Source organism: Aspergillus viridinutans (assembly GCF_018404265.1).
Source record: "Aspergillus viridinutans IFM 47045 DNA, scaffold_8, whole genome shotgun sequence".
Classification (NCBI taxonomy): domain Eukaryota; kingdom Fungi; phylum Ascomycota; class Eurotiomycetes; order Eurotiales; family Aspergillaceae; genus Aspergillus; species Aspergillus viridinutans.
This window is the reverse complement of record NW_025091224.1, coordinates 1,089,078-1,108,650: the sequence shown is the minus strand read 5'-3', so window position 1 is coordinate 1,108,650 and position 19,573 is coordinate 1,089,078. Positions and strand designations below refer to the sequence as shown.

The 19,573-nt window shown below is 41.6% G+C and overlaps 6 protein-coding genes across 6 annotated transcripts; 3 read left to right on the top strand and 3 right to left on the bottom strand.

Moving 5' to 3' along the window:
• Positions 1-298: 298 nt before the first annotated feature.
• On the top strand, positions 299-904 carry Aspvir_009432 (YbhB/YbcL family Raf kinase inhibitor-like protein; the record flags this gene model as incomplete). Its single annotated transcript, XM_043272576.1, has 1 exon — positions 299-904. The coding sequence occupies one exon, from the start codon at positions 299-301 to the stop codon at positions 902-904; it is 606 nt and encodes a 201-aa protein (XP_043128511.1).
• A 495-nt stretch (positions 905-1,399) lies between these two features.
• Positions 1,400-2,988, top strand: Aspvir_009431 (MFS transporter; the record flags this gene model as incomplete). Its single annotated transcript, XM_043272575.1, has 2 exons — positions 1,400-1,657; positions 1,708-2,988. The coding sequence occupies 2 exons, from the start codon at positions 1,400-1,402 to the stop codon at positions 2,986-2,988; spliced, it is 1,539 nt and encodes a 512-aa protein (XP_043128510.1).
• An 89-nt stretch (positions 2,989-3,077) lies between these two features.
• On the bottom strand, positions 3,078-4,273 carry Aspvir_009430 (alcohol dehydrogenase family protein; the record flags this gene model as incomplete). The annotated part of the gene is made up of 4 exons (XM_043272574.1): positions 3,078-3,138; positions 3,182-3,226; positions 3,272-4,102; positions 4,155-4,273. The coding sequence occupies 4 exons, from the start codon at positions 4,271-4,273 to the stop codon at positions 3,078-3,080; spliced, it is 1,056 nt and encodes a 351-aa protein (XP_043128509.1).
• Positions 4,274-5,571: 1,298 nt separating this feature from the next.
• On the bottom strand, positions 5,572-7,941 carry Aspvir_009429 (putative chromatin structure remodeling complex protein RSC3; the record flags this gene model as incomplete). The annotated part of the gene is made up of 4 exons (XM_043272573.1): positions 5,572-5,934; positions 5,989-6,253; positions 6,317-6,734; positions 6,786-7,941. The coding sequence occupies 4 exons, from the start codon at positions 7,939-7,941 to the stop codon at positions 5,572-5,574; spliced, it is 2,202 nt and encodes a 733-aa protein (XP_043128508.1).
• A 626-nt stretch (positions 7,942-8,567) lies between these two features.
• On the top strand, positions 8,568-9,479 carry Aspvir_009428 (uncharacterized protein; the record flags this gene model as incomplete). Its single annotated transcript, XM_043272572.1, has 1 exon — positions 8,568-9,479. One exon carries the CDS (start codon positions 8,568-8,570, stop codon positions 9,477-9,479), a length of 912 nt encoding a protein of 303 aa, XP_043128507.1.
• A 418-nt stretch (positions 9,480-9,897) lies between these two features.
• Aspvir_009427 (uncharacterized protein) lies at positions 9,898-11,377 on the bottom strand (the record flags this gene model as incomplete). Its single annotated transcript, XM_043272571.1, has 5 exons — positions 9,898-10,489; positions 10,547-10,803; positions 10,879-10,956; positions 11,018-11,056; positions 11,108-11,377. 5 exons carry the CDS (start codon positions 11,375-11,377, stop codon positions 9,898-9,900), a joined length of 1,236 nt encoding a protein of 411 aa, XP_043128506.1.
• Between the last annotated feature and the right edge of the window lie 8,196 nt (positions 11,378-19,573).

Here is a 19,573-nt window from a genome sequence, read left to right as displayed (position 1 = left end):
AGATCTTGGAGGCGAGACTCATTGCCCAATGAACTCTCACCTGTGTATGTTATAGGATATGAATTCCTAGGATATATTGATCTCATAACACACTCCACTGGGAGTGGAAAAGCTGTCTCCTGAGTTAACGGAATTAGGACACTATCGCCGATTGCTGCATACTCCGACACCTTGGATATCCCGAAGCCGTTTCCGGCCCGGTTCAGGCGCCATGCATCCAACAATCATCTTATAATGCTATCCTCAACAACCATCATCACCACCACCTCATATTCATCCATCAGCTTCGTGCAACACAATGGAGTGGATCGAAAGACCCCTATCCTGGCTGCTCGCCAACCGCAAGGGCCATGACGCAGGCCTCATCCAGCATACCCCTCCTTTTGCGGAGCATCCCGAACCATCGGTCACTGTTGAATGTCCAGATATCGGGCCATCCGGCTCGCAGATCCCAGTCAAATACAGCTTCTTTGGAGATTTTCTCTTTCCGGCCCTCAAATGGTCCGCACCGCCGGCAATCGCCGGGAACATCCAAGAGTGGCTTCTTGTTGTTGAAGATCCGGATGCACCACTCGCTGAGCCTGTTGCGCATGGTCTGTACTACGGTATTCCTGCTAGCAAGTGCAGTGTATCAAACGAGGACTTTAAGCCCACCGCCGCAGGAAGCCATGTCCTAAGGGGCGGGTTCAAGTATGGGGCTAATTGTCGGGGAACGATCTACATCCCTCCGCGGGGAATGCTGGGCCATGGACCGCATCGGTACTTCTTCCAGGTGATTGGGTTGTTGGAACCATTGGTTGTAAGTAAGTTGGGTGCTGCGGCTACCAAGGCGGAGATTGTAGGTTTGATTGAGGGGAGAGTTGTGGCGTGGGGACAGTGGATGGGGGTTTGGGAGAGGAAATAGCAATATTCTATGATTCTACTTAATTACCTAGGTTTCTTCTGAGCAGATATGACTTACTACATTAGGTGCCTTACCTTAGATAATTTTTGTGCCGAGTTATCCGGTGACTGACTCAGGCAGTCAAGCTTTCCACCAAACTGAGCTTTCCCCACCTCATCCATCACTCACCATGAATGACAACATACACAATTACAGAGAAGAATTGTGGATGGGTTACATGTCTTCTACACTTGCTCTACAGACTGCATCTATTAAATTCATGTGTCACTTGTCAAGTGCTGCAAATATCTGATACGATTCCACCAAGTCCCTGAACCTGAGTCTTAAGGCCGAGTGCCGATGCCGGCCCTGAACCGGGCCTCCAAAATGGGGCTGTCCACAGTTTGTGCGGGCCTAGCTTAAATACATTTCTTTTGTATCAGGGTCGCAAACTCTTCTGGTGTCACAACATCCGAGAATAGGTGACACTAGATCTGTCATAAACACTGTATTTCCATGTCGGGTGAGAAGCAGCAGCAGCAAGACGCTGAACCAGAGGCCATCGCCAAGGAGACACAACCCAGTCAAAATGATTCCCCCAAGGATTTCTCCGTGTTCACCACCAACGAGAAGAGGGCTATTGTCTTGATGGGATCCCTGGCCGGTTTCTTCTCCCCGCTCTCCTCCAGTATCTATTTCCCGGCGCTAGACACTATCGCTTCCTCGCTGCATGTATCTATCACCAAGATCAATCTTACTGTTACAACCTATCTGGTACGTATCGTCAAATAAGAAGTCTTGGACGAGATCACTGACTTGCTTAGCTTCTTCAAGGAGCTTCGCCTATGTTGATTGCTGGCTTCTCAGATAAAGTAGGTAGACGGCCGGCATACATCATCTGCTTCACCATCTACATCGCTGCAAACATCGGTCTTTCGCTCCAGAACAGCTATGCAGCTTTGATGGTGCTTCGCTGCATCCAGAGTGCCGGAAGCAGTGGCACTGTCGCTTTGTCCAATGGCCTCGTCGGCGACATGATCACTTCCGCCGAACGAGGCTCATACATTGCCTTTGCATCGATCGGGCTCATGCTGGGTCCGTCTCTTTCCCCTATCATTGGTGGTCTGATCAGCCAGTATCTGGATTGGCATTGGATCTTCTGGTTTTTATTAATCTTCAGTACTGTCTTCTTTGCCATTTTGCTCCTGTTCCTCCCCGAAACCTGTCGCAAAGTCGTTGGTGATGGATCCGTTCCCCCGCCGCCTGTGAACAACAATGTCACCGATATAATCCGACATCGTCGTCGCAAGAGAGCTGGACTCGCAGCAGACCCAGCGACAATTGCCGAATACCGCAAGAACTACCGCTTCCAGCTCCCCAACCCCCTCCCGACTCTCCTCATCGCGTTCGAACTCGAAACAGGCCTGATCCTCCTCGCCGCAGGATTGGTATTCGCCGGGTTCTACGCCGTCATGACCGGCGCATCCACCTCCTTTCATGAGATCTATGGTTTCAACGATATCCAGTCCGCACTGATGTACATCCCTATCGGCGCAGGCGGAATTGTTTCCTCCTTTGTTACCGGCCCCCTAGTCGACTGGAACTACCGCCGCCATGCTATCCGTGCTTGCCTCCCCGTCGACAAACGCAAACAGAGCGATCTCAGTAACTTCAACGTTGAGCGAGCCCGGCTGGAGATCGCCTTGCCGGCTTTCTACATCTGCTGCGTGATGATGATCGCCTACGGGTGGGTGATGAACCACAAGGTCCATCTTGCCGGTCCGGTGATCCTTCTGTTCCTCTTCTCGTTGGGTCTGAGCTGCGCCTCGCAGGTGTTGAATGCGCTCTTGGTGGATCTGTGGCCGAAACGGTCTGCTGCTGCGACGGCGGCGAATAATCTGTTTCGGTGTGAGTTGGGTGCCGGGGCGTCGGCCGCCATTGCGCCCATGACGAACGCCATGGGGCATGGGTGGGCGTATACGACCCTGGCCCTGATATGTGTGCTGTCTACCGGGTGTTTGTGGTGGATGATGTTCTATGGGATTCGATGTCGGCAGAAGAGGGCACAAAAGGAGCAGACGAGACGTCAGAGTCGTCAGGGTTGAGCTCTACTGGGAATGTGGCATATCTTGTTGGTATATACGTAATTCGCATATATATGGAGCGCTTCCTTGCGAGCATAATAACCTTACTTCTATTGCTTTCCAGCTTCAAAGATCACCTTCTGGGACTTCATCTGATTAAAGTCGTCGTACCTACAGCTGTTAGCATGGTCCAGATGATAAGCAAAGGACTTACGCTGCGATAGCTTCCGACAGCGGTCGAATATCAGCAGTCATGAACCTAGACATGGTCAGCCGTGCCATCAGAAGGAAACTGCATACACACTCCAGTGAATCCTGTTTCTTCACCAGCAATTCCAACGCATCGCCAAAGATGCTCCGAACAGGACACCTCCCCATCTGAATCTGCAGATTCTTCCCATACGCCTCGTTCCCCGTCCAGGGAATCTCCCCGTTATGCACACCCACACTCGAGATGCGCCCCCACGGCCGCAGCAACTCAAACGCCATCCGCAACGCACTGCTATGCCCGACAACCTCAATAGCCACATCCGCCCCCCGCCCATCCGTCAACTCGAGCACCCTCTCCCGCAGCCCCTGCGCATCCGTCTGGAAATTCCACGCCTCCGCACCCAGACTCCCCGCTCGCTCCAGCCTGTCCGGCACACTATCCACCGCAATCAAAGCCGCAGGTCGATACTCCAGCGCGCTGATAAGCGCACACAATCCCACAGGCCCACACCCAAACAGCACGACCGTACTCCCCCGCACAACCTCCTCCTCCCATCCCCGGAACGCATTTCTCGCAGCAAAGTACCCCGTCGGGAAGATATCAGCCATCAGAACCAGCTTCTTCTCATCCACGGCGGCCGGCGCCGCGACCAGCGTGCCATCCGCTAGCGGGACACGCACATACTCCGCCTGTCCGCCGTCCAGCACCGCGGAGCCAAACAGCTTCCCCTTGGCGCAGCGCGAGGAACACCCCCGGGCGCAGTAGAAGCATTCGCCGCAGCTGATGGTGAAGGGTGCGACGACGCGATCGCCCTTTTTGAAGTTCTGGACTGCAGCGCCGGTTTCGGTGACTTCGCCGGTGAATTCGTTGGCCATTATGAAGCCTGTGCTGGAGGGTTGGTGCCCGCGGAAGACGTGGAGTTCACTGCATCTTGTTATTTTCTATCTTTTATGGCAAGGGCGGGGAGGGGTCTGACCTGCCACATAGCGTCGTGTAGCGGACTTTGATGATTGCGTCTGTGGGATCCTGGATCTGGGGGATAGGGCGCGTTTCGAGCACGACTTCCAATGGGCCTTTGAATATCACTGCTTGCATTTTGGTGGTAGGTTTTGAATGCTTGGTTAGTGATGGAGGTGTATATCTTCCTTCAAGTATTTCTATTTAAATGCCTAGACGCGGGGTTAGAATACCTCGGCTGGGCCCGACTGCCGATTGATGTGGCGCCATTGGGGTTGATGCTGACATGGTTCTAGACCGATCCAGCTGGGAATTACTCCGTAGTTGGAGAAAATACAGATCGGCTGAATATATAGACTTGATAAGATTGTCTTTACAATGCTTTGACTACATATTCAAGTCATGCATTCCGGCACGTATATACTCCAGATCTAGAGAAGCAAGTCAGGAGTATTTTCAAGCAGTATGCATGATTATTAACTTTTGCATAGTATATTGTCATAAATAGAGTTGTAGCATCAGGTCCACAGCGGAAGTAACATGTCATTCAATCATTCTCGTCAATCCACACTGCCGTCTACCTCATCCATTCATCGAACATATGGTTGTCACTCAGTTTAGGAACGAGGACACATTCCCATTGGGGCTATACCAAGATTCAAATATTAGCATTAGGATCAGTCAACAACGAAAGCGGATATCAGGGAGCCGTACTATATCGCATAGAACTAAAATCGAGCTGCCTCTGGTTTTGAAATTCTGGCGCCGACTTTGCTGACTGTTCTTTGCCAGCTACCAGCGTAGCAGCATCACTGTAGACAGATGACGAGTCCTCCTTGGTACATTTCTGGGCTTTCTCTGTCATCTGACGCTGCGATTTGGATGATTTGAAGGGGTTTGAGATGGAGAAAGGCATGATGAAGATGTGGTCAGTTGATCTGTGTTCTTTCGTTGATTATAGATATCAGTCTGTGTCTTTAGACCTTGAATCATGCACATATTTATATTCCATTGTCCCAGGCATACAGATTTCGTCATTTTTGATCCTCGGAGTTGAACATCGAACCAGTTGAGAGGGGAGCTGTCGGGTTGTCATATTGGTGAAAGGAGTGTGTGCTGATTTGTCGGGGACTCGGGATTGGAAGGGTCGGAGTTCGTATCTATCAAATTATAATACCACTAGGCTAAAAGGGTGTCCGGACATGGTCCTCATCAGTCTAGGGTCTCATATCCATAGTCATAGTGGTATTATATATTTTCAGATACGAACTCCGACTTTAGAATTCTATTCATGAAGCGGGACTTGATCTTTGAAGGTATTGGCAGCATGATACGTGATCTTGATGCAGCCTATTTCTCTCTGTTTCCAAACTAAGTCACTTTATTGGGGTAAATATATTTCTAATCCTGTAATCCAGAGCGCTAGACGCTTCCCATCAGCTGAAGGTGGGGCGGATTTCCTGCTCCCAGTCAAAACTCTCCAGCAGGGCCATAAAATCAACATCATCTCCTATCGTCATTCCGTTGATGGAAGGATCCGGAAAGGGTTGGTCTGTCGTGGGCGATAGTACACGATCAAGGACTTGTCTGATGAGCATCTGCCCTTGCAAGGCAATCTCATAATCCCCCTGGTGTTGCTGGATGAAGGTGTCTGCGTGCGAGATGAAGACGCTCAGCTTTTGAATGATCTCCGAGCGAGGAAACGGTGCGGAAGAGAGCACTGGCTCAAGTTTTGGCTGGGAGTGTCGGAGTAGTTCGGTCGCTAAGGCACCCGCAGCAGGAAGGCCTATATAGCAAAGCTGTGTATAATCAGCGGTGATCAGCGGTGAACAGTGAGGAGGTAGAACACTTACATCGAGGATCGTCAACATGTGAGTCTTGAGGGATCGCATCTGCCTCGAGACCAAGTCAAGCAAACAGGTGACGATCTCCAGAGAGATTTTGATCAATGCATCGTGACCCTTGCCTATTCGTTTGACAAGGGTCGAATAGATTAGGAAGTCCTGGTGCAGAAACTCCAGATGCAATGTTGCAAGCTCCGGATCGGCCGACTCAGGGTCCCATTGCAGGAAGGCGGGCAGTTCAGAGCGCCTTTGGCGTGCTCTCTTAAGGACTCTCCTATCGGGCTATTATCAGTACCGGAGATTGATCCCACAAGCGCAAAGCGGCCGAAGCACTCACTCAGCATGTTCTTCTACATTGTCGCGTCCCTGGCCAATCGACAACTCTAGGATATCCTCTCGAATCAAACAGGCAAGATGGATGGTACGTCCTCTTGCCCCGCTGCCCAGTTTCCCCTCTGTATTCCAGCCTTGCGCATCCGGCTTCAGGAGTGCAGTCTGCCGCACGCTTGGTGGGGCAATCAACTCTTCCCAAGTCAGGTCCAGCGGGGTCTGGATATTGCAGTACTGTCTGCATATCCGGGGCGGCCTACCGAGGAACAGCGCCAGGTCTTTGTCCATCCCGTACGCCCCGATCATGATCCTCTTGCGCAACTCGGATAGGAAAAAAGGGATGTTTCTATCGTCTCCCGCCTGATGAAGGCCCAGAGCAAAGATAATCGTAGTAAGATCGCCGAGTTTCTGCCACGTTCTGTAATCTGTCCTTTATCAGTCTAGATTCTGATCCCCAAACTGAGTACAAGACCTACCACTTGTGCCATATGTATGATGAACCAAGACCGAGAACTGAAGAGTAGCGCAGCAAAGACTATCGCTGATCGTCCCCAACCTATCACATAACTGTAGACAAATATCGCTCGCTGCCAGCGCAATCTGCCGTAACCCCTTCATATCCTTGCCAGGGAGGTTCTCGCTCTGGAAGAGCGGATCATCATGCGCAACATGGTAGATCGCATACCCTATCGATGAAAGCAGAAGCGCATAGCTGTCCCATCGGGCACCACTCAGCGCTACATACTCCGACAGCGTCATCGAAGCACGCAACTCGATCTCGGTGGCCGTATTGCGGAAAAACGTCCTCGACAGCTCCAGCACAGACGCATACTTGTCCACCACACCATCCGTAGCATCGCGATACAGATCTCGAAGTACTTTGATGATGCACCGGAACATCTGGGTGCTGAAGATCCATCCCTCCCAGATAGCAAACCGCTTCTCCAGAAGCTCCTCAAACAGCGGCAAGTGATCTAAAAGCAGCAGCACCTGTGCCCCCAGCTCCACCTGTCTCAAGTCGACGACCGCCGCGATCGACCCCGACCCCGAACCCCCACTGTCGCGCGGCCGCATCGCATGGTCCAAGACCGCGGCATACCCCGTGACGTTATCAGAGTAGCTAGTCAGTCCCAGAAAGCCTGGATTGGCAAATGGTCGCTTCTCCCATGCATGCGACTCGCCAATCGCCAGGGGGGACGCAGAGACTGATCCGGATACGGAAACAGACACGTCGCGAATGCCGATGGGGGAGACACCTGCACTGACGCTGACGTTTGCGCTCTGGCCTGGACTATGGGTTGGTTTCTGCCTGGGTTTTCGAATCGCTGCTGCCTTGCGCTCTCGAGGTTTTGTGAGCGGTGCAGGGTGATACGTTGCTGAGGATCCAGAGACCGTGGAGGATACAGACAAGTCGCGAATGCTATCACTTGCGCTCGGGTCTTGGTTCTGGCTATGTACTGTTGCATTGTGTTGGCGGGGTCTCGTGAGGGGGGCAGGGTGGTAAAAACACTCGTTCGTTCGACCCCGCCGGAGGCAGCGGTTACATATTGGGGTTGAATGGTCGCACCCCAATTTCGATTTCCTGCATGGCTCGCAGGAGGGGAGCTGGCCGTTGCGACGTTTTCGTTCCATGTTCTCTGGATGGTTTGTGGATGAAACTGGTGGTTCAGTTAGACCTGAACCAACCCAGACAGCCGCAGATCCCTGGGGAGGTGTGTTAGAAATAGAATACCGCTATGATTACAGATATGAGACCCTATCCTGACTGGGATATAGTCGGACACCCTTTTGGCCTAGTGGTATAATATTTTGATAACATATTATCTCATTATTTCTCATAGAGTCATAGTCTACCACGCAACACTCTGCAATTTAAAAGTGGTAATCTAGGTGGTGAAGGTAAAGTAGTAGTAGTAATGACTTCAACTTCTACTTTACTTTTAATTTTCTCTCCTGCTCGTAATATTGACCATTCACTATATCATTAGTGAATTACATTGTGCTCATAATAATATAATTATACAGGTATGAACTATATATTTCTTCACTGCTTAAATTCATTCTGCTTAATCTCATTCTTTCACTAAATTCACAGTCCATCAACATTACCTTATGGATTTGAACTCTCAGACCTCAACCTGAAGCCTGAATCTACCAACCTCCCAATCTCCCAAATACCTATTAGTTCCCTCAAAGGAAAAATTTGATTCTCTGCCCCGTCTCTCCAATCCACTCTACAGACAGCCAGGGCGACCATCATGAATCGTCATCAGAGTGATCCCACAGTCTTAACGGGCGAATACCGCCTCTCTGATGGCGTTACTTCGACTATCACCAGAACCTACTCGAGCTTCAAACAACTCCAGCAAGCTGCCCACAGCGTTCTGCAGACCCTTCAGGCAAATGATTGTGACGGTAACCAATGGATTCTGGTTTTGGGACTCACCAAAGAAGCAATTGAGCGTTTAGACAATGACAAGGAATGTCTTGGAGGTGTCGACTTTCGCTTTGAGTGGGAGGGATCTACTGGCCTAATCAAAGTGATCCCAGGGTTTACCCACGAACACCTGATCAATGATTTCACCTCGAAGGTTACCTCTGATCTCCAAAATATGGGCATCCCCTATTGGGAACGACGATGGATAGGCACTACTACATACAAGCCAGGCAACAACAGGGGAAAGCAAGCCGACCAGGGATTCACTCCCCCGTCGCGACAGGGGGCTCAGGGACAGACCCGAGGATGGCCAACTCTGGTCGTCGAGGTAGGAGTCTCGGAGTCCATGGCCAAGCTGCGTTCCGATGCCAAGTTCTGGCTTAACAATTCCAATGGCCAAACCAGGATCATCGTTCTTGTCAGCGCTAAAAGAGGTCGGGTGACATTCGAAAAATGGATGCTGATGCCGCCTAACGCCCCGAACCCGGCACCCCCAGCGTACGTCGCCACACTTCGCTCACGGCCCGTCCACAGACCTCCTCTGGTAAATCAGCCAGCTGCTACCCAGCAGCTTTACTCGGCTCAAGAGGTTGTCGTTACCCCAACCGGGATGACCGGCGCCCCGATGGTTTTGCCTTTCCGGGCCGTGTATGACAGGGCACCCACAGCGAATGAGACCGATATCGCCATCACCGCCCAGGACTTTAGGAGATTCGTCGAGACTATTTTCTGAGATGGTTGGGAGGAACAATCGAAGTGTCAATTCTTTACCGAGCACCCGGTGGGTCGAAGCACCAGCAAATGGGCTTGAGTTTGGGAACGAAAGAGGGAGCGAAAAAAGAAAGAAAAATATCGAATTAAGCTGCAAGTCCCAGCTATGACGATTGTTTATAAAAAGACAACATGATGGTGCCTTTGCCAGAATAACCCGCCTATCCTCATTCAAATGGAAGCTGCTACAAATTTGAAGATATCGAATCACCACCTAGTAGGAATATCGATACCATGGTAGATACAATCAAACTGCGATACCTCTTTCGCGTCTTGTGGAAAGAGGGTTTGTGGAGGATCCGTCCCACGTTCAGCTGATGGCGAAGCGTCTAGCGCTCTTGATTGCACGATTAGAAGGAGATTTACCCCAATAAAGTGACTTAGTCCAGAAACAGAGAGAAATAGGCTGCATCAAGATCACGTATCATGCCGCCAATACCTTCAAAGATCAAGTCCCGCTTCATGCAGACAATCATAGAATGAGCCCCGTTGCGGAGCTCCTCTATCAATCGCTTAGCGTCTTGAACTTCGGTCACGGGTTCCGGGTGGTTCAGAAGCGGATAGCAAACCAAAAGGCGTTTTGATGACAGCGCCGCCCGGAGCCGGTGCACCAACATATACAACACGTAGGAGGCCTGCATTGCGGCACATTTAAAAAATGGTAGGGATCCGGTGTAGCCTGCGGCGTTGGAGTTGATTCTTGGTTCGTCCAGCTCTGCTGTGCGCAGAGGCAAAAGTCCTGAGTGTGGTAGGCCTACTAGGGCACGCGAAATAGCAAGGGATGACTTTAAGCAGACTATCGATGACTCGGTCTGGGTGAAGGGAAAGATTGATTCTAGATCCGACTGCGCCGGAAGTGAGGCGGTCTGCGATGGAAAAGCGTCCAGCTTGAGAAAGGTAAGGTCACAATGCTTCTCCAGAAATATGGGAATATCGGAGAAGGCTCTGTAGCGATGGAGCTTGACTCGGGCTCTGGCACATCAATCCAATCAGTTACCAATCTTTGACAGATTCGACCAGGTCACCCACGTATGAGTCATGGCACAAGCGGTCCTCCAAAGGCTCAAAGCGGCCAGGTTTTCGGCTTGATCATTTTCCGCTGCTCCTGACTCCAGGTGACAGTGGTCACAGTCCGCCGCTAACGATAGTATGTGCCTGTCGAGGCGACAAGCCTGCTCCCGGAGATCCAGTGCCGGTGAGCCGTTTTGGCTCTTCGCGGTTAGCGGGCGCATCACAGCGCAGACGGAGACGATGGCATCCTGAGCTTTCAGTAAGAGCGACCAAGGCTAGTGAATGTTAGCCATATCACAGGCTAAAAGTGATGGGTTCACCATGGAAATGCTTGGAACGAAGTCTACTACCTCTGAGACTTTACTCTGAATATCAAATCTAGGATACGGAGTGGTTATTCTCGGATCACTGATGCTGATGATGGGTGACTATTAAATCGTCAGAGAGCTTGCGTGCCTGTAGGACGTCCGGATTTGCAATTCAACCTACCGAGTCATTGTTGGCCGACGAATGGTACATCACGATGACCTGTTTGAGTCATTAGCCTGCACTGTTCATTTCTGGTCAGAGAACACAAACCGCAGACCACCATGCTCGACGCTGTGCTTCTGTTGCGTTCTCGTCGAGTTGGTGAAGCGAATAATCCATGGCTGTCGTAATGGCTTGATTAGCGCGCATCCGCATGCGTGATTTATTGCCACGTTGACACAAGTCATATACACTGAGGACGATCAGAGCCAGAATCGGGTGCAACTGCGTCGGTAATTGCGGATGGAAATCTCGGCCTTCTACCAAACCATCGGAGTTTGCCCAGCCGCCTGTAAAGTCCTCAATCTCCTTCTCTGCCATACGGAGAGCGGCTTGCGCAAAGAGCTGAGCATAAGACCGTCGTAGCCACACACTGCAGGGTTCGGATTGATTCCGATCATGCGGAGGTGGTATCAAAGCCAGAATGGCAGATAATGCTAGGCTCAACGAGGACGTCGGCTGGTAAGGCAGACAGGATAGCTCCACTGTGCCGGCCAGTCCATGTGAGGGCTGGAAAACATGCGGATTGTCTTGAGGCAGAGACGAGCTGGACGGAGGGGGCAATAAAGGTAGACATGGATGGACAAAATGGTAATAGGCATTTTGTCTGCGTCGACACCGAGCATTCCACAGTTAGTAATTCGAGAGTTCCCAGCTGCATTGATCAACAATGTCCTTTCGGTACGTACATTTCTTCTTCGGAAGTATAGACCCGCAGAACCGGCCCTTGGAGTTCTCCTTGTGAGTCCGTATGCGGTGGGGACCAAACGTCTTTTACAGGCCGGTTTGGATCCTGATTCCTGCCAAGAGAGGAACAAGGCGTCGCTGGACTCCAGAGATTGGAGTCCACGGGCGTGAGAGTGAACTCATCTGTCAGTGAAGGCGTAGACTGCGGAGCATGGATTATTGCTGCGGCCTGTGGCGGTAGCGGACTAGACTCGACAGCCGGCTGTCGATGTCCTCGACGAGGCCCGCCCCTTCTACTGGGTCTGTAGGTGCAGATGCGATCTCTTAATGTGCACTTTATAACATGTCTGGCATTAGCGGATTGAAATTTACTAGTTAAACAGTAACAGTAAGGCACGCGGCATACTGGTTGGCATGGGTTTTGTCCATCACAGTGTGTTTTTGAAGCGCAACTGGGAGGATCCTCAGTGCTTGTCAAAAATATGCAAAGATAACACATACCAAGCTAAACAGGCAGCTTTCACAGGGCGATTGATTCGATCATTCATATTTGCAAATTGTAGAATGAGCAGAGAGAGGTTCAGAATATGAAGATATTTCGTTAATTTATTATGTAAATCTATGTTTACTATTATATAGTAGAAGGAGTTATCTACTAAGTGAGATCATATAATTAGATCTCTATCATACTAAGTATAGCTATATACCCCTAGATTTAATTAATAAGGTTGTAGCCACTTCCTAATTAGGTAGTTAATCTATAATTATAATATTAAGATCTACTATTTATAGTACTCTACTAGGCTAAGCCTAGTACCTTAAAGAATTAATTAAACTTTAGATAACTAAGTAGCTTTATTATAAGATCTATAATTATCTTATCTATTAAAAGATACTATAGGAAGACCTACTTCTTAACTATTATATCTCTAATCTAATAATAATTAATATTAATATACTTACTACACGCATAGAATTAAGTATTATAGGCTAGGTCTATAGTAGGCTAGCTATTAGTATTAATCTATATAGAGTATATACTATTAAAGCTAATATCTTTAAGAAGATAGATAAGCTAGATAGCTTTCTTTATAGTATAAATAATAGTAAAGTATTTAGCCTTATATATAGATAAAGAGATAACTAATTATAGCTTAAAAGTCTATAAGATAGGCTTATTACTAAATATAAAGATATATCTAGTAGTTAAATAGTATATATTAATATATCCTATATAATCTATATTAATATAGCTAATAATAATACCTAGCTTATATATAATATCTTTTATATTATAAGGCTTATAGATAATTCTAATATCTAGGATCTAATAGAAGAATTAAATAAGATAAATAAGATACTTAAGATATAATTTATTAGGATTTATAGTATATCTAGCTAGCTTCCTAATAGTAAAGATAGTATCCAGCCTAGTCTATAGTATTAAATATATAATTAAGCTAACTCCTACTCTATATCTCTTTTTAAGTTTAAGATTATATCTAATAAGCTTATCTAATTTAACTAGCTAAGTATCTTCTTCTATAGGTATTACTATAGTTTTAACTAAATATAGATTAAATATATTAATAAGATATTAAAGATAAGTATATTAAGATAGCTTAATCTATCTTTTCTTAATATCTAGGTCTATCTTTATACCTAGATAATAGGTAGCTAGGCTAATAAGTAAAATATTAAATAGTTTACTAATAGCCTTATATACCCCCTTAGTAATCTACTTAGAAGGTCTAGTAATCTCTATATTATTAATATATAAGATAAGGAACATGCTATAGATATTAAAGAAAAGATATTTATTAATCTTAGATAGCTATAATCTAATCTTAGTAACTCTACTATAGAAGATAAGATACTAGATATATATAGACTACTTTAATCTATATAAAGGAAGTAATAATCTATATATATAGCTAGACTTATTATTAAAATCTAGTAATTACTTTATATAGATAACTTTACTATTAAAGAATTTACCCTATAAGAAAGTAAGCTTAATATCTACCTTAATATAATAATAACCTAAGATAGCTATAAATATAAAGAATAGATAGATAGTTACTAGCTTTATAGTAGAGGAAAATATCTAGTTAAAGTCTACTCTAGATATTTAGATATAGCCTTTAGTAATCTATCTTATCTTAAATTAGATAATTTTATTATTAGTACTAATCTTAATCTTATAGACCTAATATCCCTTAATAGTCTTATAGCTAGTAGGTAAGGCCTTAAGTACCTAGGTATCTTACTTAATAAGATTATCTACTTTTACTTTTATAGTATTCTACTAATTATCTACTTTAGGAGAGTTAATTACCTTATAAAAGAAAGAAGGCTTAATAATATTAATATAATTATTACTAATATATATATACCTAGTAATAATATAATTCTATATATACTTCTCTATAGCCTTAGTATTAATATAATACACCCCCTATTCCATAAGCTAAATTACTTCTAGCTAGGAATATTCTAGAAGGTCTTTTACTAGCTTATTAAAAAGACCTCTATACAGGAAGTTAATATCCTTAGTAATACTAGGACCTGCCTCTATATATATTTATAGTATAGGGATGCTATCCTCTAGTCTAGATAGATTAGATATAGTTAGATCCTAGCCTTTAATAATATCTTAATCTAAATTATTATTATATATAACCTTATTTAGATTGCAGTTAGTAGGTGGAATAGCTAGTAGATTAATAAATTTTCTATAATTATTATCTAGATCTTTATAGAGATCTAGATTACTTCCTTCTTTAAAGATAATATTATAGGTATATTTAACTTTATTAGTTACTAATATCTAGATAATATATTACTTACCTAGGCTAGTATAGCTAACTAAGTAGTAGTAAATAGTATATAGATTAATCTTTATAATACCCTACTTAGATTTAATCTTATTAGTAATAGTAAGATATCTAACTAAACCTAAGATCTACAGGGAGCTAATATCTAGATATTTACTAAAGTATATTTTATATAGAGTTATATTCTTACCTTAAATAGATAAAATATTCTTAATTAGAATAACTCCCTTTATAATTTCATCCTAGAGTTTATATAGAATAGTTTTATTATTAATAACAGCATATACTTTTATTAATATAGTATATATAAGGCATTCTATAATAGGGTTCTAATTATAAATATATAGTACTATAAGTTCCTATTTAATTAATTTAGCTCTAGCCTATACTTAATTCTCTTTCTTAATAAATTCTTCTTTATTATTAGTATAAATAATCTATACCTTAATACCTACATGCTCCTCTTCTTTAATAAAGAGCTTAATAAGTAGTATTACTTAGTATCTAAATTTAAGTAATTAAATAGTAACCTAGCTATTAAACTAATCTATAATAATTATCTAGTAGTAAGCTCTAGTAATATAGTTATCTAGTATATTATTATAGCTACTACCTATATTAATAAAGATATATTCCCTGTATTACTTAATAGGAGATATAGTAATATACCTCTTATAGACTATTATATTAGCTACTACACAGGACTTATAGGTATATTTAGGAATTAATAGTGTAGCAGGCAGGGCCCGCTGAGTGCTCGAGCCTACTAGGCACTTGTGATCTGCCTTAGGCACTAATGAACTCCTGTCTAGTAAGGACACCAGCAGTCACATGACCTCATAGTAATTAATATAGTAATTAATCTGGTTATGTAATCTTATCTATTATTTGCATACCCCTTTTTATGTTTAGCTATTACAGCCCTAGTTAGAACCCTTTAGTGATTTCTTACCATCTAAATCTAGGTTATAGATTTATAAGGCTTCTAGCCTATGATATTAGAAATTACTCGCTACTAGATAGTTAGACAGAACCAGACAAACCAGACGAACCAGATAAACTAGATAAACTAGACAAACTAGACAAACTAGTTAAATCAGATAGTCAGACAGAACTAGTAAGAGACAGCTGAACCATAGAACTAGCTAAGCAGAACTAGATGAAATAGTTAGATATCTATAATAGCTAAAATAGATGATATGGATAGTATAGATAGTATAAACTATAATAATATATTATTACAGATATTAACATCACTAGAAGGACTAAGTAAAGGATATATATAGTAATAGAATGCTGCATAGATAGACCCTATAGCCTAAATAGCCTAATAGTTATAAGAGATTATAAATTAAATAGCTTAAATAAAGGTATAGTAGATAGCTACTACTCCCTAAATAGATACTACTTCTATAGTAGTAATACCTACTACTTAGATAACTTCTATAGTACCTACTCTTGCTACTACATCTATAAATAAACTAGTAAGAAGGCCTAAACTAATTCTATCTAACCCTAACTAATTTAATAGTATTAATAAGGTTATATATAATATCTTCTATTCTAACTTACTATAGAAGCTAGAAGTTAACTACTTTATATTTAGTAGTTATTATAACTATATATAGTATGCCTTCACTAGGCTTAAGGACTAGGCTATAACTATAATAAGCTCTTAGATAGACTAGTATACCCAGAACCATACTATAATAGAAGCTAATCTAGATTATATAATTAGTTAGCTTAACCTTATATTCTAGGATAGGAATTATCCTAAGAAAGTTATAAAAGAACTATACTATCTATAATAGGGTAACCATCCCTTTTATAATATACTAGTAGACTTTAATTAGCTACTAATAGAAGTAGGAGATTATAATTAGACTAATAATATAAAGTAAATCTTTATTAATAGCACCCTAAATATAGAAATATAAATATAACTCTTCAGTATAGCTAAGGAAGTAAGTTTTAAAGGATATTACTAGTAGCTATAAATAATTATAAACTAAATTAAAGCTTTCTATATACAGAGAGTAGCTTAAGCTAAATAGTATAGAAGAAATATATAGACTATAAACTATAGCTATATTACTTATATTCCTATACCCTTAATAAACCTAGTCTTAAGTGCACTAGGCCCTAGTAATCCTATAGATTAGGAACTAACTACTATAACTCTAGCTTACTAGTATTAATATATAAAATAGGTTAATAAAGCTAAATAATCTTATTATTAGACTAAGGATAGATGCTTGCGCTATAGGGCCTCTAACTATATAATTAAGAGATACTAGTATCTTAGGGCCATCCCTCTACTAAATAAAGGGGGGAACCAGCCCTATACTACTTAGACTATAGGGCCTATACTTAAAAATAAAGAAGATAAATAGTCCCTAGGGCCTATTAATAAAGATAGTAAGCTAGAAAACTAGTTACTTCTATAAAAAGACTCTCACAGGGGCCTATTAAATAATTAATATAACTAAAAAGCTAGTATTATCTATACCCTAAAGAAGATATACTTACTAATTATAGAAAGTTTTAATAGGCTGTTAGATTTAACACCCCTAAATTTATTATATCTAGAATTATTAATAAAGAATATAATTATAGAATTCTACCTAATACTAGATATATATCTTATATAGTCATGGCTGAATGCTTYRCCYAGAAGCTATAACTAGAGTAGATTAAGATTAAACCTATTTATCTTAAGAACTATACTAGTATAATAAGAAGTATTATCTTAACTATTAYCTACTTCTTACTAGATATTAGYAGTAACTATTAATATATTATCTATRTATATATAGTGCTRAAGTTAGRAGATAGAAYTAACCTAATCTTAGGRACCCTATAGATAGTAGACTAGAGAGTAGTTATTAAAGTAGAGGGACCCTAGTTATAATTTACTAATAGCTTTAYTATTAAAAGTATTAAGAGTAAGCTAAAACTAGTAGTAAAGTAGATTAATATATAAGGGTTTATAGTCTATAACTAGTAGTATAAGAAAGATAAGACTATATAGATCTTTACTACTAGTATTAAGGATATTAAGAAGGCCTTATAGGTTAAGAAGTATACTAATCTAGCTATAAAGCTCCTAGCTTACTACTATAAGTTCCTAGAAGTATTTAATAGGGAGAAGGCTAATAAGCTACTACTATACTATCTAGAAGTAGACTATTAAATTAAGCTAGTTAAGAATAAGAAGGGTAAGATAATAGAGCCTCTATAGGGACCTCTATATAGTATATCTTATAGAGAACTACTAGTACTATAAAAGATATTAATAAAGCTACTTAAGAAGGGCTTTATCTATATAAGTAGCTTAGTTACTATAGCACCTATGCTATTTGCCTATAAGCTAGGGGGTAGACTATAATTCTATATTAATTACTATATACTAAATATAATTACTAAGAAAGACTATTATCTACTTCTATTAATTAATAAGACCCTAGAGTATATCTCTAAGGCTAAGTAGTTTACTAAGCTAGATATAATTACTATATTCTATAAGATTTATATTACCCCTAGGGATAAGTGGCTAATAGCATTCTATATATAATTTAGCCTATTTAAATAGYTTATYACCCCCTTTAGYATARYAAAYAYAYTAAGYACCTTCTAATAATATATAAACTAGACTCTCTAAGACTTCCTAGATAAATTTACCTCTATATATATAGATAATATACTAATCTTTACTAATAGCTTATTAACTAAGTATTAATAGTATGTCTAGTAGGTACTAGAGTATTTAAAGAATGCAGGGCTATAACTAGATATTAATAAGTATAAATTTAAAGTAAAAAGTATAAAGTATCTTAGATTTATTATTAAAGCTAATAAGGGAGTATAGTGTAGTGGAGAAAGATAGCATTAGTTTTAGCTGATTACTCATGCCTATCTCAGGGCGTAACCCTTAAGGTAGATAACTGGGATAATAATAATATTATTACTAAAGGTAGAGGGATCTTCTTCCTACTATATTATTCTTTAGTAAAGATTATAATTACTAATTAAGGAATAAATAAATTACTTTCTATTATAATATCTCTTCTATCTAGTTAAACTTATATCTAACCTAGATATAACCTAGCTTATAACTCCTAATTATAATAAAGCTTGACCTACTCTTTAGAGTGCTATATAATATCCCTTATATATTTAGTAACCTATACAGGATTATCTTATAGCAGCAGCAGGGAGCTGTCTAAAAGAAGGTTATAAGCTAAGTATTATAAAATATAGGAAGTTTATTTAATCCTAAGAGTTAGCTAACTAGATTAGGAGAAGAGGAAGTAGGAGTATCTAGATAGAAAGGGTAGAATAATATTAAAGTTTAAAAGTATATTAAAATAGATAAGTAAATATATAATTAGTCTAAGAAGGAGAGGTAAGGGAGTAGATCTAGTCTTATACTATAGAATAAGAGTATTAGAGGAGAGAGTAATAATAATAAAAATATTAATAGAGAATAGAGAAATTTAGTACTAAGAGATTATTAAGAAAGATAAATATAGAAATAATCTAGTAAGAAAAAGAGAAGAGTAAGAAAGAGTAATATTACTTTTAATAGCTCTTTATAACTAACTTTAGAAATATTATAAAAGTTATTAAATTTCTCTAAAAAAATAATAGTTTCTACTACTAATATTTTAAACCCCTATTATAATACCTATTAATATAAAAAAGATACCTAAAGATCTTACCCTATCTAGAGAGAGCTTTATAACTTCTAGCTCTAGGGTCTCTATAGGTAATCTTAGATAAGATTAGTCTTCTAGAGATATAGTTAATCTAGGAGATAATAAAGTAGCTTATTAGAAATACCTCTTATAAGTTAATATACCTACTCCTAGGATAGCTAGGGCCCTATAATTTAGTAGTAATAATATAATAGATTTCTTAAGAGTTATAGATAACCTCTTTTAAAGATATCTTATCTCTAAAGATAAAGAGAAACTATTATATATACTAGATT